This window comes from Cydia pomonella, chromosome 6, assembly GCF_033807575.1.
Source record: "Cydia pomonella isolate Wapato2018A chromosome 6, ilCydPomo1, whole genome shotgun sequence".
Lineage (NCBI taxonomy): Eukaryota > Metazoa > Arthropoda > Insecta > Lepidoptera > Tortricidae > Cydia > Cydia pomonella.
Window position 1 is genome coordinate 9,981,055 of NC_084708.1, and position 15,287 is coordinate 9,996,341.

At 42.3% G+C, this 15,287-nt stretch overlaps 1 protein-coding gene across 2 annotated transcripts in view; it reads left to right on the forward strand.

Moving 5' to 3' along the window:
- Positions 1–15,287, forward strand: part of LOC133518920 (cullin-associated NEDD8-dissociated protein 1) — a 29,102-nt gene that overhangs the window by 5,752 nt on the left and 8,063 nt on the right. Inside the window, exons 5-14 of one of the 2 annotated variants that reach the window (XM_061852703.1) lie at positions 311–468; positions 806–968; positions 1,348–1,521; positions 2,631–2,739; positions 3,177–3,307; positions 5,134–5,294; positions 8,710–8,924; positions 10,456–10,640; positions 12,347–12,475; positions 14,522–14,653. In XM_061852703.1, the coding sequence (XP_061708687.1) occupies positions 311–468; positions 806–968; positions 1,348–1,521; positions 2,631–2,739; positions 3,177–3,307; positions 5,134–5,294; positions 8,710–8,924; positions 10,456–10,640; positions 12,347–12,475; positions 14,522–14,653 (1,557 nt within the window). The remainder of the gene's footprint in view (positions 1–310; positions 469–805; positions 969–1,347; positions 1,522–2,630; positions 2,740–3,176; positions 3,308–5,133; positions 5,295–8,709; positions 8,925–10,455; positions 10,641–12,346; positions 12,476–14,521; positions 14,654–15,287) is intronic. The other variant, XM_061852704.1, reaches the window with a different exon arrangement.

Below are 15,287 nucleotides of genomic sequence, written 5' to 3' on the forward strand. Positions count from 1 at the left end.
GCTGTCCTGCCCAGCAAACCCGCACACATGTTCCGAACAAGATCTACGGGACGCAACAGACAGGGCGTTAAGCGTCGCTACCTGTCCCGCTTAATATAAAACCATATATATATGACGATAAATACGTAACCATCGACACGAGAAGAAGAACTAGATATATTTAGTTTAAATGACGGCAAAAAGTTTGCGACTCCCCCTCTCCTTTTCACAACAAGTCACATTTTCATGACACCCTCCCTCCCTAAACGTGTGACGTAATTAATGGATAACCCTTGACCATGTAGTTATTTTAATTGTCCATTGGTTCCAGGCCGTCCGTAAGCGCACCATAGTAGCATTGTCCCATCTGGTGATGTCATGCAATGCTGCTCTTTATAACAAGCTTATTGATCATCTGCTGGAGGGACTGGGTTCATCTACATCGTCTAGTGTCAGTCGCACTCATATTCAGTGTATTGCCTCTGTGTGGTAAGAGTAAATTCTAACACATAGGACTTTATAATTTTTTGTCTATTTTATACACTAGTGACTTTTTTAATAATAAACGAGATCCAATTGACCATAGTAATTCCTAACAGCAGTTGTTCTAATATTCACCATTCGTATTGATGATCATGCCCAATTCTGGTTATTCCAAAATACTCTTAAATTGTCGAAGTGCCGAAGGACCTACTCTAATCTAATAATGTTCTCTGAAAATTTGTGAGTTTGGTATAGTTCCGAATGCAACGGAAACATTAAAGTAATTGATAAGGACAAACGAATTTCAAAGGCATTTAGTTTTCTTTGCTAATTTTATGTTTAGCCGTCAAGCAGGTCACCGGTTCGGCGAGCAGTTGTGGCGAGTGGCGCCGCAAGTACTCCAGCACTCGAATGATGCAGATGAGGAGCTTCGCGAGCACTGCCTGCAAGCCCTGGAGGCGTTTGTGCTCAAGTGCCCCAAGGAAGTTCAGCCGCATATTCCGACAGTAAGTATATCTGTCTGTAAATGAAATAAAGTAATAAATACCTTTCGACTTAAATTGTTTATATGGAAAAGAGTTATTGCTGACAGCTCAGTTGTAGGTAAAAATCTTAAGACAGAACCGATATTATTTGCTACTGGTTATCATGATTTGACTTCCATAACTTCCACATATTCCACTACAATAGAATGATCAGTAAACATCATCTCACATGCAGAAAGACGAACGTTCTGTCCCGTAGGTACATTGGACCCTAATTTTTAAGCCATACCAAAAACTAAACTTTTGTGAACAGGAAAGAGTAATTAAAACCTTAATTTGTGTTTGACCCACAAATTATATCTATATCAGTCTTAATTATATCCCAAAATTGTACCTCCAGATCATCGAGCTATGCCTGAAGATGATCACATACGATCCAAACTACAACTATGAAGATTCTGAAGAAGGCGGCGGCGGCGAGGACGAAGAGATGGAGGATGAAACTGCTGCGCCCGACGCGGACCCCGAGTCCGACTCCGAGGAGTACTCTGACGACGACGATATGTCCTGGAAGGTGTGGTGGCTACTCAACCCCTCAATAATTTAGGTTCCATCTAACAATCACAATTGTCAAAATGACAGATAAGGAGAAACAACTATCATCGCCATAAGACCGTAACACAAATTACACAAAAAATTAAAATATGAAACGATTAAGGGAATGAAATATGCCTATCTCATTAATTTCATTCCCTTAAACGTTAGTAAATTTCATCTGATTGCGCATCTTATTATATAATAAGGGTACCTGTTACAATAGATCGGACTTAAGTATTTAGCAGGAACTCAGTGCTGTAACCGAAACAATTCGAATTAAACTGATCTTTTTTAGCTGGTTTGACCCTGAACACAGATTCCTGTATGTTTTAAGGTGCAGTGTGTTCAGCCAGCAGAGGTTTTGAAACGTTGTAGCGTTTTCTTAGATCATAATACATCCAAAAAATATGAATTGCAAATAGCAATCTTGAGGTCTTTCTCTAGTAACGAAACCGTGAAAAAAAAAACGAACATTTTGCTCAAATATGAATAATTCCGATTTTATTTGTGTTAAAAATAACTAATAATAACAATTGTAGCGGTGATCCCGTGGAAGCACGGCTGTCCGCTCAGTGCTCAGTGAGATGCGTTTAGACAAAGATCAGATCAGAGAATATCAAAAAGTGGCGCCATCTATAGATCAAAGGCCAAAGTATAGCAGCATCGTTTCAAGCGATGGCGCCATAACCTTTAGATAGTGCCCGGTAAGATGGCGCCACTTTTTGATATTTAACAAATTGATCAAAGTCAAATGGCGTTCTAAAAGTTTTAATAATGTCTCGAAAGATGGCAGTAAATGTATGTCGCTACAAAATTTTCTTTGACAATACAGCTCTATTTGAAATTCTCTTTGGTTTGGATAAGGACCTGAACTCACTGCATCTTACGCTTAGCACGCACTACGATTAATTTATTGCAGTTTCAGTCTGATTTCTTGCAAGTGTATGCGCTTATAAAGAATGCCGTACGTTACACTTTTTGTGATTCTGAAGCAAGAAATTAATCGCAGTGCATTCTAAGCTTTAATCAAAACCCTTCAAATGTGCTTTTTTGCGTATCATTTTATTAAACTGTTGATATTCTTAGGTGAGACGCGCGGCAGCCAAGTGCCTGGAGTCCGTGATTTCAACTCGGCACGAGCTGCTGGCCGAGATGTACCAGACGGTGTCACCGGCCTTGATCGCTAGGTTTAAAGGTAACTTACTCTAAGCGTTTCTTTTGGTAGTTTATACGGAGTGGCGATATGCACGCATGTTAAACAGTGGTTAAGCAGTGTCTCTTTTATATAAATTTATACTAAAACCACTGAAAACTAGTTTTTGGGCACACGCCTAGAGAGCAGCAAGGATACATTAAGCGTATGATTTAGACTCTTAATTGAAGAGTGACACAAAACGTAGCTGCCGCCCTACAATTTAAGTTATGCTCTCATTTTAAAACACTATGTTAAAAAAACATAACACTTGGCATGGACATTCAAATTAAAGTATCACATATCCTATTTCTGGTAATAGTCATTGTTGCTAGAAATTGTATTACAAATAAAATAGACCCAGTTGAAGTTACACGCAAAAAGTCTACTCATTTGTATGACGGCGGCTAATGCTATTGATTTCGTTGATTTTATTCTAGAACGCGAAGAGAACGTAAAGTGCGACATTCTGAGCGCCTACACAGCGTTGTTGCGCGCCACTCGCCCTCCCCCAGCGCTGCAGTCCATCACTCCGGCCGACAACTCGCCGCAAGCCTTACTGCTGCAGCGGGCAAGTATTATACAGACTTAACATTGGCAGCATTTATCTGGAAGGAGAACAAAATGCGACATTCTGTGTGTGGAGATTTACAAAACGATTTTTTTACTTCTTTAATCAAACCTATGTTATACAGTAAAGTGTATATATATTTTATTTGGTGGCACGCCAGTGCCCCCACCAAGACGAGCTAAGCGAAGCGCAAGGGCACTACCTAACTTCTCGAAGCTCTTCGTCGTTTTTTAGAACCCTCTTAACTTGGGTTTGTATCACAGATATAATATATACTCTAACCCCCTTATTCATAAACGTGTACTAAAGTTACGATGCCGCTAATAATCGTTTGTCCCTTTCCGACGTATTGGTATGATGGAAAGGGACAAACGATTATTAGCGGCATTGTAACTTTAGTACACGTTTATGAATAAGGGGGTAAGTAGTTAAAGCAAATATCACGATTTGTATTGAAACCAAGCGCGACGTCTTTTTACCACCTACTTTGACGTCACAGCGGTCACAGCCGAAATTTAGTGATGGGAGATCCAAACCGATTCAAACACACCGATGCCCCTCCGCCCCACTACGATTCAACTGTCTCGCTCATACTCATAAGTTTTATATCAGCGGTCTCGCTCGCTCACGTGAACCACGCCAAAAATCACACATCGATTAACATGAATGTCATCGATCAATGAAACTGGTATTTTCAAAATGTATGAAACAAATAGTACTGTTTAATACACTCGGTTTTTTTAAACTTTTTGACCGTTTTGCGCTTCACTATCATTTGGCACCTGGAGCAGCCGTTCCACTCGCTCTACCCTAGGACCGGCCCTGCTCCCGACACCAGAGCTGCACATAACGGTATTAGTGTCGTTGGCTGCACCACTTTGCCTTAACCTTTCGACGTATCGTGGCCGAATTTAGATTATCTTTTTGGAAATTATTTATATAATTATTATTTTAGAACCGTTTCTCCTGTTCTATACGGCACGACCGCGGGGCGTCACATACGAATAGTTCAGGCTTGTAGATGGGGGAAAAGTAATGCTGCAGCAATATATGTTTTTCCCGGTTTTGGAACAGGATTTGCTGTTGTTCGTTGGTATTCATCTATCATTGATATATTTTTTAATTATACGAACCTAAAACACCTTTTCGATTGCTATAAAAAATTAGAGTGGCGCTGTTAACGCCTTTGACTGCAGTAGTATCTACCAAGGTCACGTCGATGCCACGCCGATGGCGGCAGCGACGGCACGCCGGCGCGGCGCTCATATCTAATGGGGAATCAGTAAAAAGCAGATCGTATAAAAGATACCCGCCCCCAGCGTATAAAAGATACCCGTCCACCCCTTCCCAGAAAAAGCCGTTAAATGGCTTAGCCGTTCATCGAGTAGCCCCAACGATTGGCTTTCCCTTTGAATGGCTTACCCGTTCATGTGACTTAGCTCTTGGAAGGGGTTTCCCGTTCAGAGATACCGGTAAAACCCTTCCTAATTAAAAAAAATATGGCACCTGTGCTGTCAACGCGCTAGACACCTAGTCCTCTTTAAACATAAATAAGCAATATTTGATTCTATTTTTAAGAAGACAATGTTGAAAATGCTATAAGCGTTATAATTTAAGATCGATACCCCTTCATAGGGTTAGCGCTTAGGAACGGGTATCAACTTACCCGTATTATGAAGCGCTTAAAAAGCCGAATGAAAGGGTTTTAGTTAGCAACGGCTTTGGTTAGCAAAGTCTTGCGAAATACCCCATTCGATAACCCTCGAAGGGGATGCCGGACCGGTCCCTGCTCTGTACTATGTATGTAATGTACTATTATTTGGCAGGTGAGTGGCGTAGTCCGCGGCGCGCTACGTGTGATCCGCGGCCGCAGTGTCCGCGCGCGCGGCTGCGCCTTGGCGCTGCTGCGCGAGCTGCTGGCCGCCGCGCCCGGCTGCCTCGCCGAGCACGCCGCCCGCGTCATCCGCGCGCTCACTCCGGCGCTCACGTACGTTACATAGCCGCAATAAAGACGTACATAGCCGCAGACCCGATTTGACACAATTGGCTACTTGACAGTTTTTTGTAAATAATGTCACACGATCTTGATTTTCCTGAGGATCAAATGTCTATATAGGACTCATGGCATTTAAGCAACACAAAGGTCAGAAATTAGAGTTAAAGTTTGACGCTCGCACTCGACGATTGAAACGCCTCTAACAAAATGATAACATGATGTGACGTCACATTATATAAGTCTGTCCTAAATGTATGGAAGATCAAGGAAATTGCCATTTTAACTCTGAAATATTTCGTTTATGTGTATAGTTGTCATACAATTTATTTTTCAATAAAATGTATAGAATCGAATGGTACCATTTTTTTTTCTATTTTTGAAGGACAAAAAAACATTTTTTTTGAGACTTTGGAGCCTTGTATTTTTTTATAATCTCAGCACGGCTAGCACATGATTACACGCGGGATAACTCGCGCCGCGAGAAACAACAGTCGCGTGTCACAAATTTCTATCTCGACCTGTCAGTTTCTCGATTTTGGTAGCATAAGTTGGCAGATCGAGAAAAGAATTCCACGCGAGAGAGCCATCCCGCGCGCGACTTAGCCAGTGTGGCCATTTATACTTGGAACAAACTTTTATTTCGTGGCAACACTGAATCGGTACTAACATAATCGGAAAAATAATAAATAGTCAGCTTTAGAAACGGAGCGTTCCTAGTCACGATAACTTTGTCTCCTTCTCGCAGTATTAAGATTAAAGAAATAGCAAATATTATTTTGAAGTCGGAAATGTCAATGTGTCAATCATAATTTGATTCGCTTTGTCGTTACAAGTTGGAGTACATATATCTAAAGATAATTACCTACCTAATAATTAAATACCACTCCTTACGAATGATTGGTGTTTTTTATAAGATAATTGAGATTACCCGAAAGTGTTGGCTAATAAGCTACCATCTTTACGAAGAAGACTGAAGATCTCATGATAATCCCCAACATATCTTCCTTGTGGCTGGCTAGTTGCTGCACCGCTGGCTTTGAAGATAGATTGATGACATGCACAAGTCTGTCATCAAACACGGCGCCTATACCTAAGCATGCTGCTGCTGGGCGCAGCCATCCTGCCACGGAGGACATAGAAGGGCTCAAATTGGGAACCTACTCCATACAACGACAATCGAATGTTAAAAACAATGAGTTATTTTTGCGTGTTTTGTATTTTAGCGATCTATGGATGCAGCGTTAGTTTTTTAGGTTTTCTCATATTGCAAATACACAAAAACATTAAGTTATTTTATTTACTCTGACCTCTTTTAGATATTTAGATTTAAGTACGACTACTACGACTCCCACCGAACGGGCGGAGTCGGATCGCATTTCACATTTATGTGGCCGCAAGCCGGTCGGCTGCTCGCGGACGCGGAGACGCCTCCGGACGGATTCTATCGCTTCTGAGATATATAATATATAGGTACATTAAAAATGCGCTCCGGTGCGGCCTGACTCCAGCCAGTCGGTAGTCGGTGGGAATCGTACATTAGGGTGGTAACTACAGAATACTCGTATTACGGCCGTGGCCTTTTGTAAGGTGGACGTTGAGTTGGGCTGCCAGATTCATTATTTTGCATTATTTTATTATCTGCGTATAATAAAATAATGCATATAGTAACAAAAGTGTACTTAGACACCTACTTAGGGTAAGTAATAGGTACCTAAGTACAGTAGGCGTAGGTTACCTTACCCAATCTGAAGGCTTTCTCCAAAGTTTTAAAATACATTGAGTTTTTGTACTACTACTACTTCACTCGCTCAGTGACCCAAACAAGATCTTGGCCTCTGACGCAAGAGAGCGCCACTCTGCCCTATCCTGCGCCACTTCACGCCAGTTGGGTATTCCGAGGGCGAACAGGTCTTTTAGGACTTCGTCACTCCAGCGGTATCTGGGACTCCCAGACGGACGTTTTCCACCCGGGTGCACCACATACACTCTTCTCACAGCACGATCCTCTCCCATCCTCTCTAGGTGGTGCGTTTTTGTACACATATTATAAATCATTGGTACCCGGATATACCTATAATTAAACCCCAAGACCGCGGTTTATATCCCACAATCAATTGAAGCACGTGACGAGTTTTTGTACTATTTGCGTATATATTTTTTAGGTGGTAGGTTGCATGCATTGACTGTAAAAATACGCGTGTAAGTGTAACGGGTTAGCACTGATTGACTAGCACTTAATTATTTCGTGGATTAGCGAAGTAATATTTTTGTATCAATTAATACGGATTTCCACAAAGTAATTTCTATTAATCACCCTCCAGTCAATTCGCCATCTAAATGTTTGCTTTGTTGATGTAGCGGCACAATCTTAGGCTTTTAATTTTTCTGTCGGGTTTTCATTTAACTTAAAAGAACAAACAAGTAAATGTGAAAAAATACAATCATTTTGTTATTACCGGCATGATATAGATATAGGTATCTTAATAGGTATGTTATAAAGCAATACCACGTACCTACACCTTACCTACCTAGCTAACGGACAAATCATAAAACTCAGGATTCATATTACTTAAAATTACACAAAATTGCTGTAGTATGAAATAAATACAAAATATAGAAAATTAACTTTCTTTTAGGACCAAAGTCAACAAAACTTCGACAAAATATGCTTCTCGCGACCCTCTAGCCTCGAAGACAGTTTCTCTCCTTTTGACGTTGAAACGCGGGATATTTTCTCTCCCATAGTGCACTTGTGCTACGAGTTTCGAGAGTATCCCGCGTGGAACTGTCAAACGACAAAATTATGTCGCTTTGACATTTGTCCGCGAGACAGCGGGTTGTCGCGCGCGTCTTATGCTACCGATTCGCGAGAAAGCTCTATGTCGCGGCATTTTCTCGCCTGTCGACTGTCGCGCCCGTCATGTGCTAGCCGTGCAGTATATATATATTTTTTTTATAATGGATGGCTCATTTTCTATCCATTTAACTAAATTTTGTTATAATATTCAACATGTGTCAAATACCCAATTGTGAAATAAACATTTCATTTTTATTCGCTCATGAATATTTGTATTAGCATCGCCCTGACGGGTATGGGGCACATAACTAGACAGTTGAATGTTTACATTTTTCCCATGCCGTGAGTTGTCGCGTGTATTTTTCTCACCACGCACTTCGCACAAGAACAAAATTAGTTACATCTCCCTTATCGCTTAATAAATTAATATAACTTGTCTTACAAAATATTGTTTTATAATCTTCTTGGTTCGCATCGCATGGCATACTATTACTGCCAATATGAAAGTTTTATAAAAAAAAGATCGTTCTTAGAGTATGCCCGTTAGCTATGCCAGTTACCATGGCAAGCCTTTGGGATGAAAGTTGAATTAATCGTGTGTTTATACAGCGACAAGAGCACCGCCTCATCCATGAAGATCGAAACCTTAGTATTCGTGGTATGCCTAGTCCGCGGGCACTCACCGGCGGCTATGCGCGCGCACGTGGCGGCGCTCATGCCGGCCGTGCTGGGCTGCGTGCACGACCCCTTCTACAAGGTGACCGCCGAGGCGCTGCGCGTGCTGCAGACGCTCGTCAAGGTCATGCGCCCGCTAGGTGAGTCCGGTACGAACCGATGTTGTATCGCGCCTGCGTGAAGGCCTTACACCTCGCCCACCAAACGTACACTTCGAATGTGCACGCTCGACGGTGACGCCGACACCGGCGCCACTATACATTTATTTTATGATAATACCAATGTGTGGCGATTGGTGTGAGCCTCGAGCGTGCGTTCCTTGGCTTTTGGGTTACAAACAGTTGAAATAGCGCCAGAATTGTCCGTCCGTTATACGCCGTTATACTTACTTCCAGTATTTTGCTGCATCTGACGCTCACGCGGATGCGTCTGATGGTAATCTATGAAAACGATAGTATTTACAAGATGTCGCTGTCCCGATGGCTACAACGGCAAAATTTTAAGTAGATTTGTCCACATAAACCACATTAGTCGTATGCATACATGGTTGAAGGCTAAAAACAAATACCGAAATCTTAAAAGAAATACAATAAAACATAAATACGGTTTCTAAAAAACGAGGTATACTTCAATTTAATTCAATTTATATATAAGGTGCTCACGAAAAACCCGAAAGATTTTATCTACGCATTTCTGAGGTCAAAAGGTTTTTTTATGATACAGGAGGCTAACGAGCAGACGAATCACCTGATGGTAACGTAGCCTTTAACCTGATGGTAACGGATGGCTGCGTAGCGTAATGTGCCAATCGTTAACGCTCCGTAACGTAGCGTAGCCATCTCTCTCTCTATCACTCTTTCATATTGGTGCGACAGTGACAGTTGTATTTCGTTCGCTACGGAGCGTTAATGATTGCCACGTTGGCTACGCGGCCTGCAACACCAGAGGGGTTGTAAGTGCGTTGCCAGAATTTAAGATGAGAGTACGCTCGTTTGTTGAAGGTTTGGAGGTCGTATCGGTTCGGAAATACCGCAGGCGACAGTAAGTATGAGTTAATGTATTTGTACTTCAGTGTGCTCCCACATTGGCTGTTTTAAAATGTTATATAACATCGTGTGATAGCGTGGGACAGCATGATAATATTGATAGTATATCAGTATGCTGTCTCTGTCACACAGTGTTATATAACTTTAATGTTATTAAAGTTTTTGCAAAGTGTTATATGTCACTTTTTTATCTCTGTCAATAAGGATATTAAGACTAGGTCCCGTAGTGGCAACATTGACAAAAAGACGTTTTGCACTAAGTAACAATAAAAATATGTTTGTTTTTTAATTGGTAGTAACTTTGAAACTAATTGCAGGAAACTTCATAGGAAATTTTAGTCTTGAAATTACTGTGACACTGTGTGTGTTTTGTCAATGTGTGCTATAATAATAATAAATATGATCAGGAATACACTGTTAAAATCTTTCGGGTTCCTAGTGAGCACATTGTAAAATGATACCACAGTGACAGCTTTTACAGGTACAATAAGAACAAGACATCTATAATGCGCATATTACATACCCATATTTATCATGAATTAGAACGAGTGTTATGGAAAATATTGATATTGTTTTTACTGCTGTTTTTTTAAAGGTTAAAAATATATTAACTTTCTCTTTGATTTACTTACAGAAAACGCTGAACACATCGAGGATTCAACAATCGAGCCGCCGCCGGAAGAGTTGCAACAGTTCATCCTGCCCATGTACGAGTGCACCCTCGTAAGACTCCGAGCCACGGATATGGACCAGGAGGTCAAGGAGCGCGCCATCGCGACGTGCGGACAGCTGCTGTGCCATTTCGGTGACTATTTACAGGTCAATAAGGTTCCTATTCATTTGATACATTCTGGCCATGTACGAGTGCACCCTCGTAAGACTCCGAGCCACGGATATGGACCAGGAGGTCAAGGAGCGCGCCATCGCGACGTGCGGACAGCTGCTGTGCCATTTCGGTGACTATTTACAGGTCAATAAGGTTCCTATTCATTTGATACATTCTGGCCATGTACGAGTGCACCCTCGTAAGACTCCGAGCCACGGATATGGACCAGGAGGTCAAGGAGCGCGCCATCGCGACGTGCGGACAGCTGCTGTGCCATTTCGGTGACTATTTACAGGTCAATAAGGTTCCTATTCATTTGATACATTCTGGCCATGTACGAGTGCACCCTCGTAAGACTCCGAGCCACGGATATGGACCAGGAGGTCAAGGAGCGCGCCATCGCGACGTGCGGACAGCTGCTGTGCCATTTCGGTGACTATTTACAGGTCAATAAGGTTCCTATTCATTTGATACATTCTGGCCATGTACGAGTGCACCCTCGTAAGACTCCGAGCCACGGATATGGACCAGGAGGTCAAGGAGCGCGCCATCGCGACGTGCGGACAGCTGCTGTGCCATTTCGGTGACTATTTACAGGTCAATAAGGTTCCTATTCATTTGATACATTCTGGCCATGTACGAGTGCACCCTCGTAAGACTCCGAGCCACGGATATGGACCAGGAGGTCAAGGAGCGCGCCATCGCGACGTGCGGACAGCTGCTGTGCCATTTCGGTGACTATTTACAGGTCAATAAGGTTCCTATTCATTTGATACATTCTGGCCATGTACGAGTGCACCCTCGTAAGACTCCGAGCCACGGATATGGACCAGGAGGTCAAGGAGCGCGCCATCGCGACGTGCGGACAGCTGCTGTGCCATTTCGGTGACTATTTACAGGTCAATAAGGTTCCTATTCATTTGATACATTCTGGCCATGTACGAGTGCACCCTCGTAAGACTCCGAGCCACGGATATGGACCAGGAGGTCAAGGAGCGCGCCATCGCGACGTGCGGACAGCTGCTGTGCCATTTCAGTGACTATTTACAGGTTAATAAGGTTCATATTCACTTGATACATTCTGCCCATGTACGAGCGCTCTCTCGTAAGACTCCGAGCCACGGATATGGACCAGGAGGTCAAGGTGCGCGCCATCGCGATGTGCGGCCAGCTGTTGTGCCTTTTCGGTGACTATTTACAGTGCAATAAGGTTTCAATTAATTTAATACATTTTGAATATGTACGAGTGCACGTTCTTATGAGGCTTCGGGCCACGATAATAGAGGAAGTGATCAAGGACCGCGCCATCAGGTCCTGCCAGTTTAGTGACTATTTACAGATAAATAAGGTTTATATTCACTTAACCCGCTCTGCCCATGTAAGAGTGCGACATCGTGAAGTTCCAAGCCACGGACATGAATCAAGAAGTTAAAAGGGTGCGCTATCGTGACCTGCGGCTAGTTGCTGTGCCATTTCGGCCACTATTTACAGGTTAATAACGTTTCTATTCATTTGATACACTTTTCCCATTTCCGAGCGCACCCTTTTGATGCTTCGGGCCAGTGAAATGGAACATTAGGTCAAGCGGCCAAAAGCTGTGTCATTATTGGTGACTATTTATAGGTGAATAAGGCATATATTCGTACCCATTCCGCTGCTATCGGTTATCATATTCATATTAACGTTTTTCTTGTTTTAGAATGAGCTTCCCGTATGTTTGCCAATATTCTTGGAACGCCTACGCAACGAAATTACGCGCCTAACTACAGTAAAGGCTTTAACGAAAGTGGCTGCGTCTCCGTTGAGAATTGACTTGAGGCCTATCTTGGTAAGTACTACACGTTTATAGCAGTACAAACCATAAATATTACGTGCGTGGGAGGGTCTGCCATCTTGTGACCTGAATCGTAAACTTTTATCAATTAACTCTTATAAGCAGGTGCTGCCCCCTACACCTCACGCACGCTCTATTGCCCGTTGTTGCGTCTGCCATCCAGTGGCTTAAAACGAAAAGATAAACATGATATTATTCTAGGCATCAATAATAAGGGGGCTCCCGTGCTGCCACCTAAAAGTTTATGCACGTTTCCTATTACATCGTCAATTTTCATTGAAATTAAAATAAAGTAGAATGCATGCTATAATAAATATGTACATAAATAAATTATAGGTCAATTTAAGACAGATCTACCTAGTCCCACAGTAAGCCCCATAAGGCTTGTGTGGTGGGTACTAGATGACGATATATATAATATACTGTTATATATAAATACTTACATACATAGAAAACATCCATAACTCAGGAACAAATAATTGTGATAAACACCCAAACAAATGCCTTTACTAGGATTCGGACCTGGGTCCTCCTGCTTCGGTCACTACCAACTAGGCTCCAATTATTTAACTAACTAACTATTTTGGCTCAGTGATACAAAAAGAATCTTGGCCTCCGAAACGAGAGCGTGCCACCTGTCCCGATCCTGCGCAACTTCCTGCCAGTTACTGACGCGAAGCTGAAGCAGATCCGCCGCCACACTGTCCTCCCAGCGATACCTGAGCCGACCCACCGGACGGCTACCAGTCGGTCGTCCCAGAACGCCCTCTTGACAGCCCGATCCTCTCCCATTCTGAGTAGGTGACCGAACCAGCGAAGTCTGTGGGCTTTCGTTTCGCCGATGATATTAGGCTCGGCCACTAACTCCTCGATCTCGACATTTTTCTGAATTCTCTAGGTGCTGTCATCTCTCTGAATAGATCTCAGGATCTTGCGAAATACTTTCCTCTCGGCTACCAGGAGCTGACTCCTTTCAGTGTTAGAGACCAGGCCTCACAGCCATACATAAGGATAGGCCGTATAACGGTTTTATATATCCGTAACTTAGTATGTTTGCTGAGAAGCCTCGACACCGACACTTTGTGGAGGGCTGCACTGCACCGCAGGGCGTTTTAGATGCGTATGTTGGTCTCCTCCTCTCTGGTGCTTGTGGCGGTAACAGTGCATCCAAGGTAACGAAACTTGTCAACTCCACGGTACGCGGTATCCCCAACATGAAGACTATCACGCTGGACGCGTGTATTCTTCTAACGTTTCATGTAGAGGGATTCGGTTTTTGCCTCGTTGATCCTGAGACCTAATCTGGAGGCCTCTCGTTCCAGGACACTAGCTGCCTCCGCTACCTGTTCACGGCTCTCCCCTAATAAAGCTAGATCATCTGCGTACCCTACCACCTTGTGCTTGCCGTTCAGATCCACCCCTATGTCCAACACTAAGACTTTCCAGACAACATGTTCCAGGCCTAGATTGAAGAGCACAGGCGATAAGGCATCTCCTTGCTTTAGACCGGTCAGAACCGTGAATTCTTCTGACAGCCCATTCCCTACTCTGACTCGCATTCTACTCTCTTTGGTTGCTGCGGTAATAATGCCAATTAGATTTTTGGGACGTTAAAAATTATAAGGAAGGACTCCATTTTTTTACTACATTTTTTTCAGATTTCGGAATTTTCATGTTATTTTTACTCAGAATCTCGAGCTATTTCCATCCTAATAGGAGAAAAAGTGTCCCGTTGCCTTTATTTCCATTCATATTTAATTACTGGAAATAACGAACAATGTTTGGAAATTGGGACACTTTTTCTCCTATTAGGATCGAAAGAGCTCATGATTTTAAGTAGAAATAACATAAAAATTCTAAATCTAAAAAAATAAGTGTAGTGTACCATCTCCCACACTGTTAACTGTCCATCGGTGGCCCTTATTAAAAATGACATAAGGTCCACCGATGGATAGTTAAAGAGTGTTGGTTGTTTGTACAACTTTAAATAAACTAACCCTTACAAGCTTACCACTTGCTGATTTATCAAACTTATTTCAGTCTGAAGCTGTGCCGATTCTAGGATCATTTCTAAGGAAGAACCAGAGGGCACTGAAATTATCGACACTGGTGCTACTGGACACATTAGTGCAAAACTACAGCAACGATATCAGCATAGAGCTTCTTGCAAAGGTGAGTTATGATAATGCTGTTGTTACTTGTGTAGAGAAGTGTAATCTTCTTATGGACGCACAAAAATTCGCTTTGTAGAACTAATATAGACATCCTAGTAAATCATTCGATCATATCCCGTTCCTAAAGCAGAGTCAAAGTAAATAAAAAAGCATGTATCAACTTGTTTCCATCTTCTTATTCTTCTTTTGTTACATGTTTATAAAAGCTACATAATTTTCATAAATGCCATGTATAATGGCATGGCACATCCTAATAAAATCTTGACTGTACACAATACACAACAGTCGGCATCAAATATAGCCAAATATATCGGGACACATCTTTATTTCTACTGTAGCAAAATTGTGTTTCGCTTACGATATACCTAGTTGGTTACTAAATTCTGTTACTGCAATAATCTTTATCTACATAAAATATACGAACGAAAGTTGATTCAACTATATATTAAAATGAAGTACACAAAATCAGGAATTACATATGACAATAACATTCAAAATGACCTCCTCTGGCCTTGACACAGGCCCTCAAACGACGAGGCCAGTCATCAATAGCGACACGCACGATTGTCATGTCTAATTCCGTCACTGTCTTAACTATGGCCCGCTTGAGGGAGTCAAGATTTGTGTGGGGT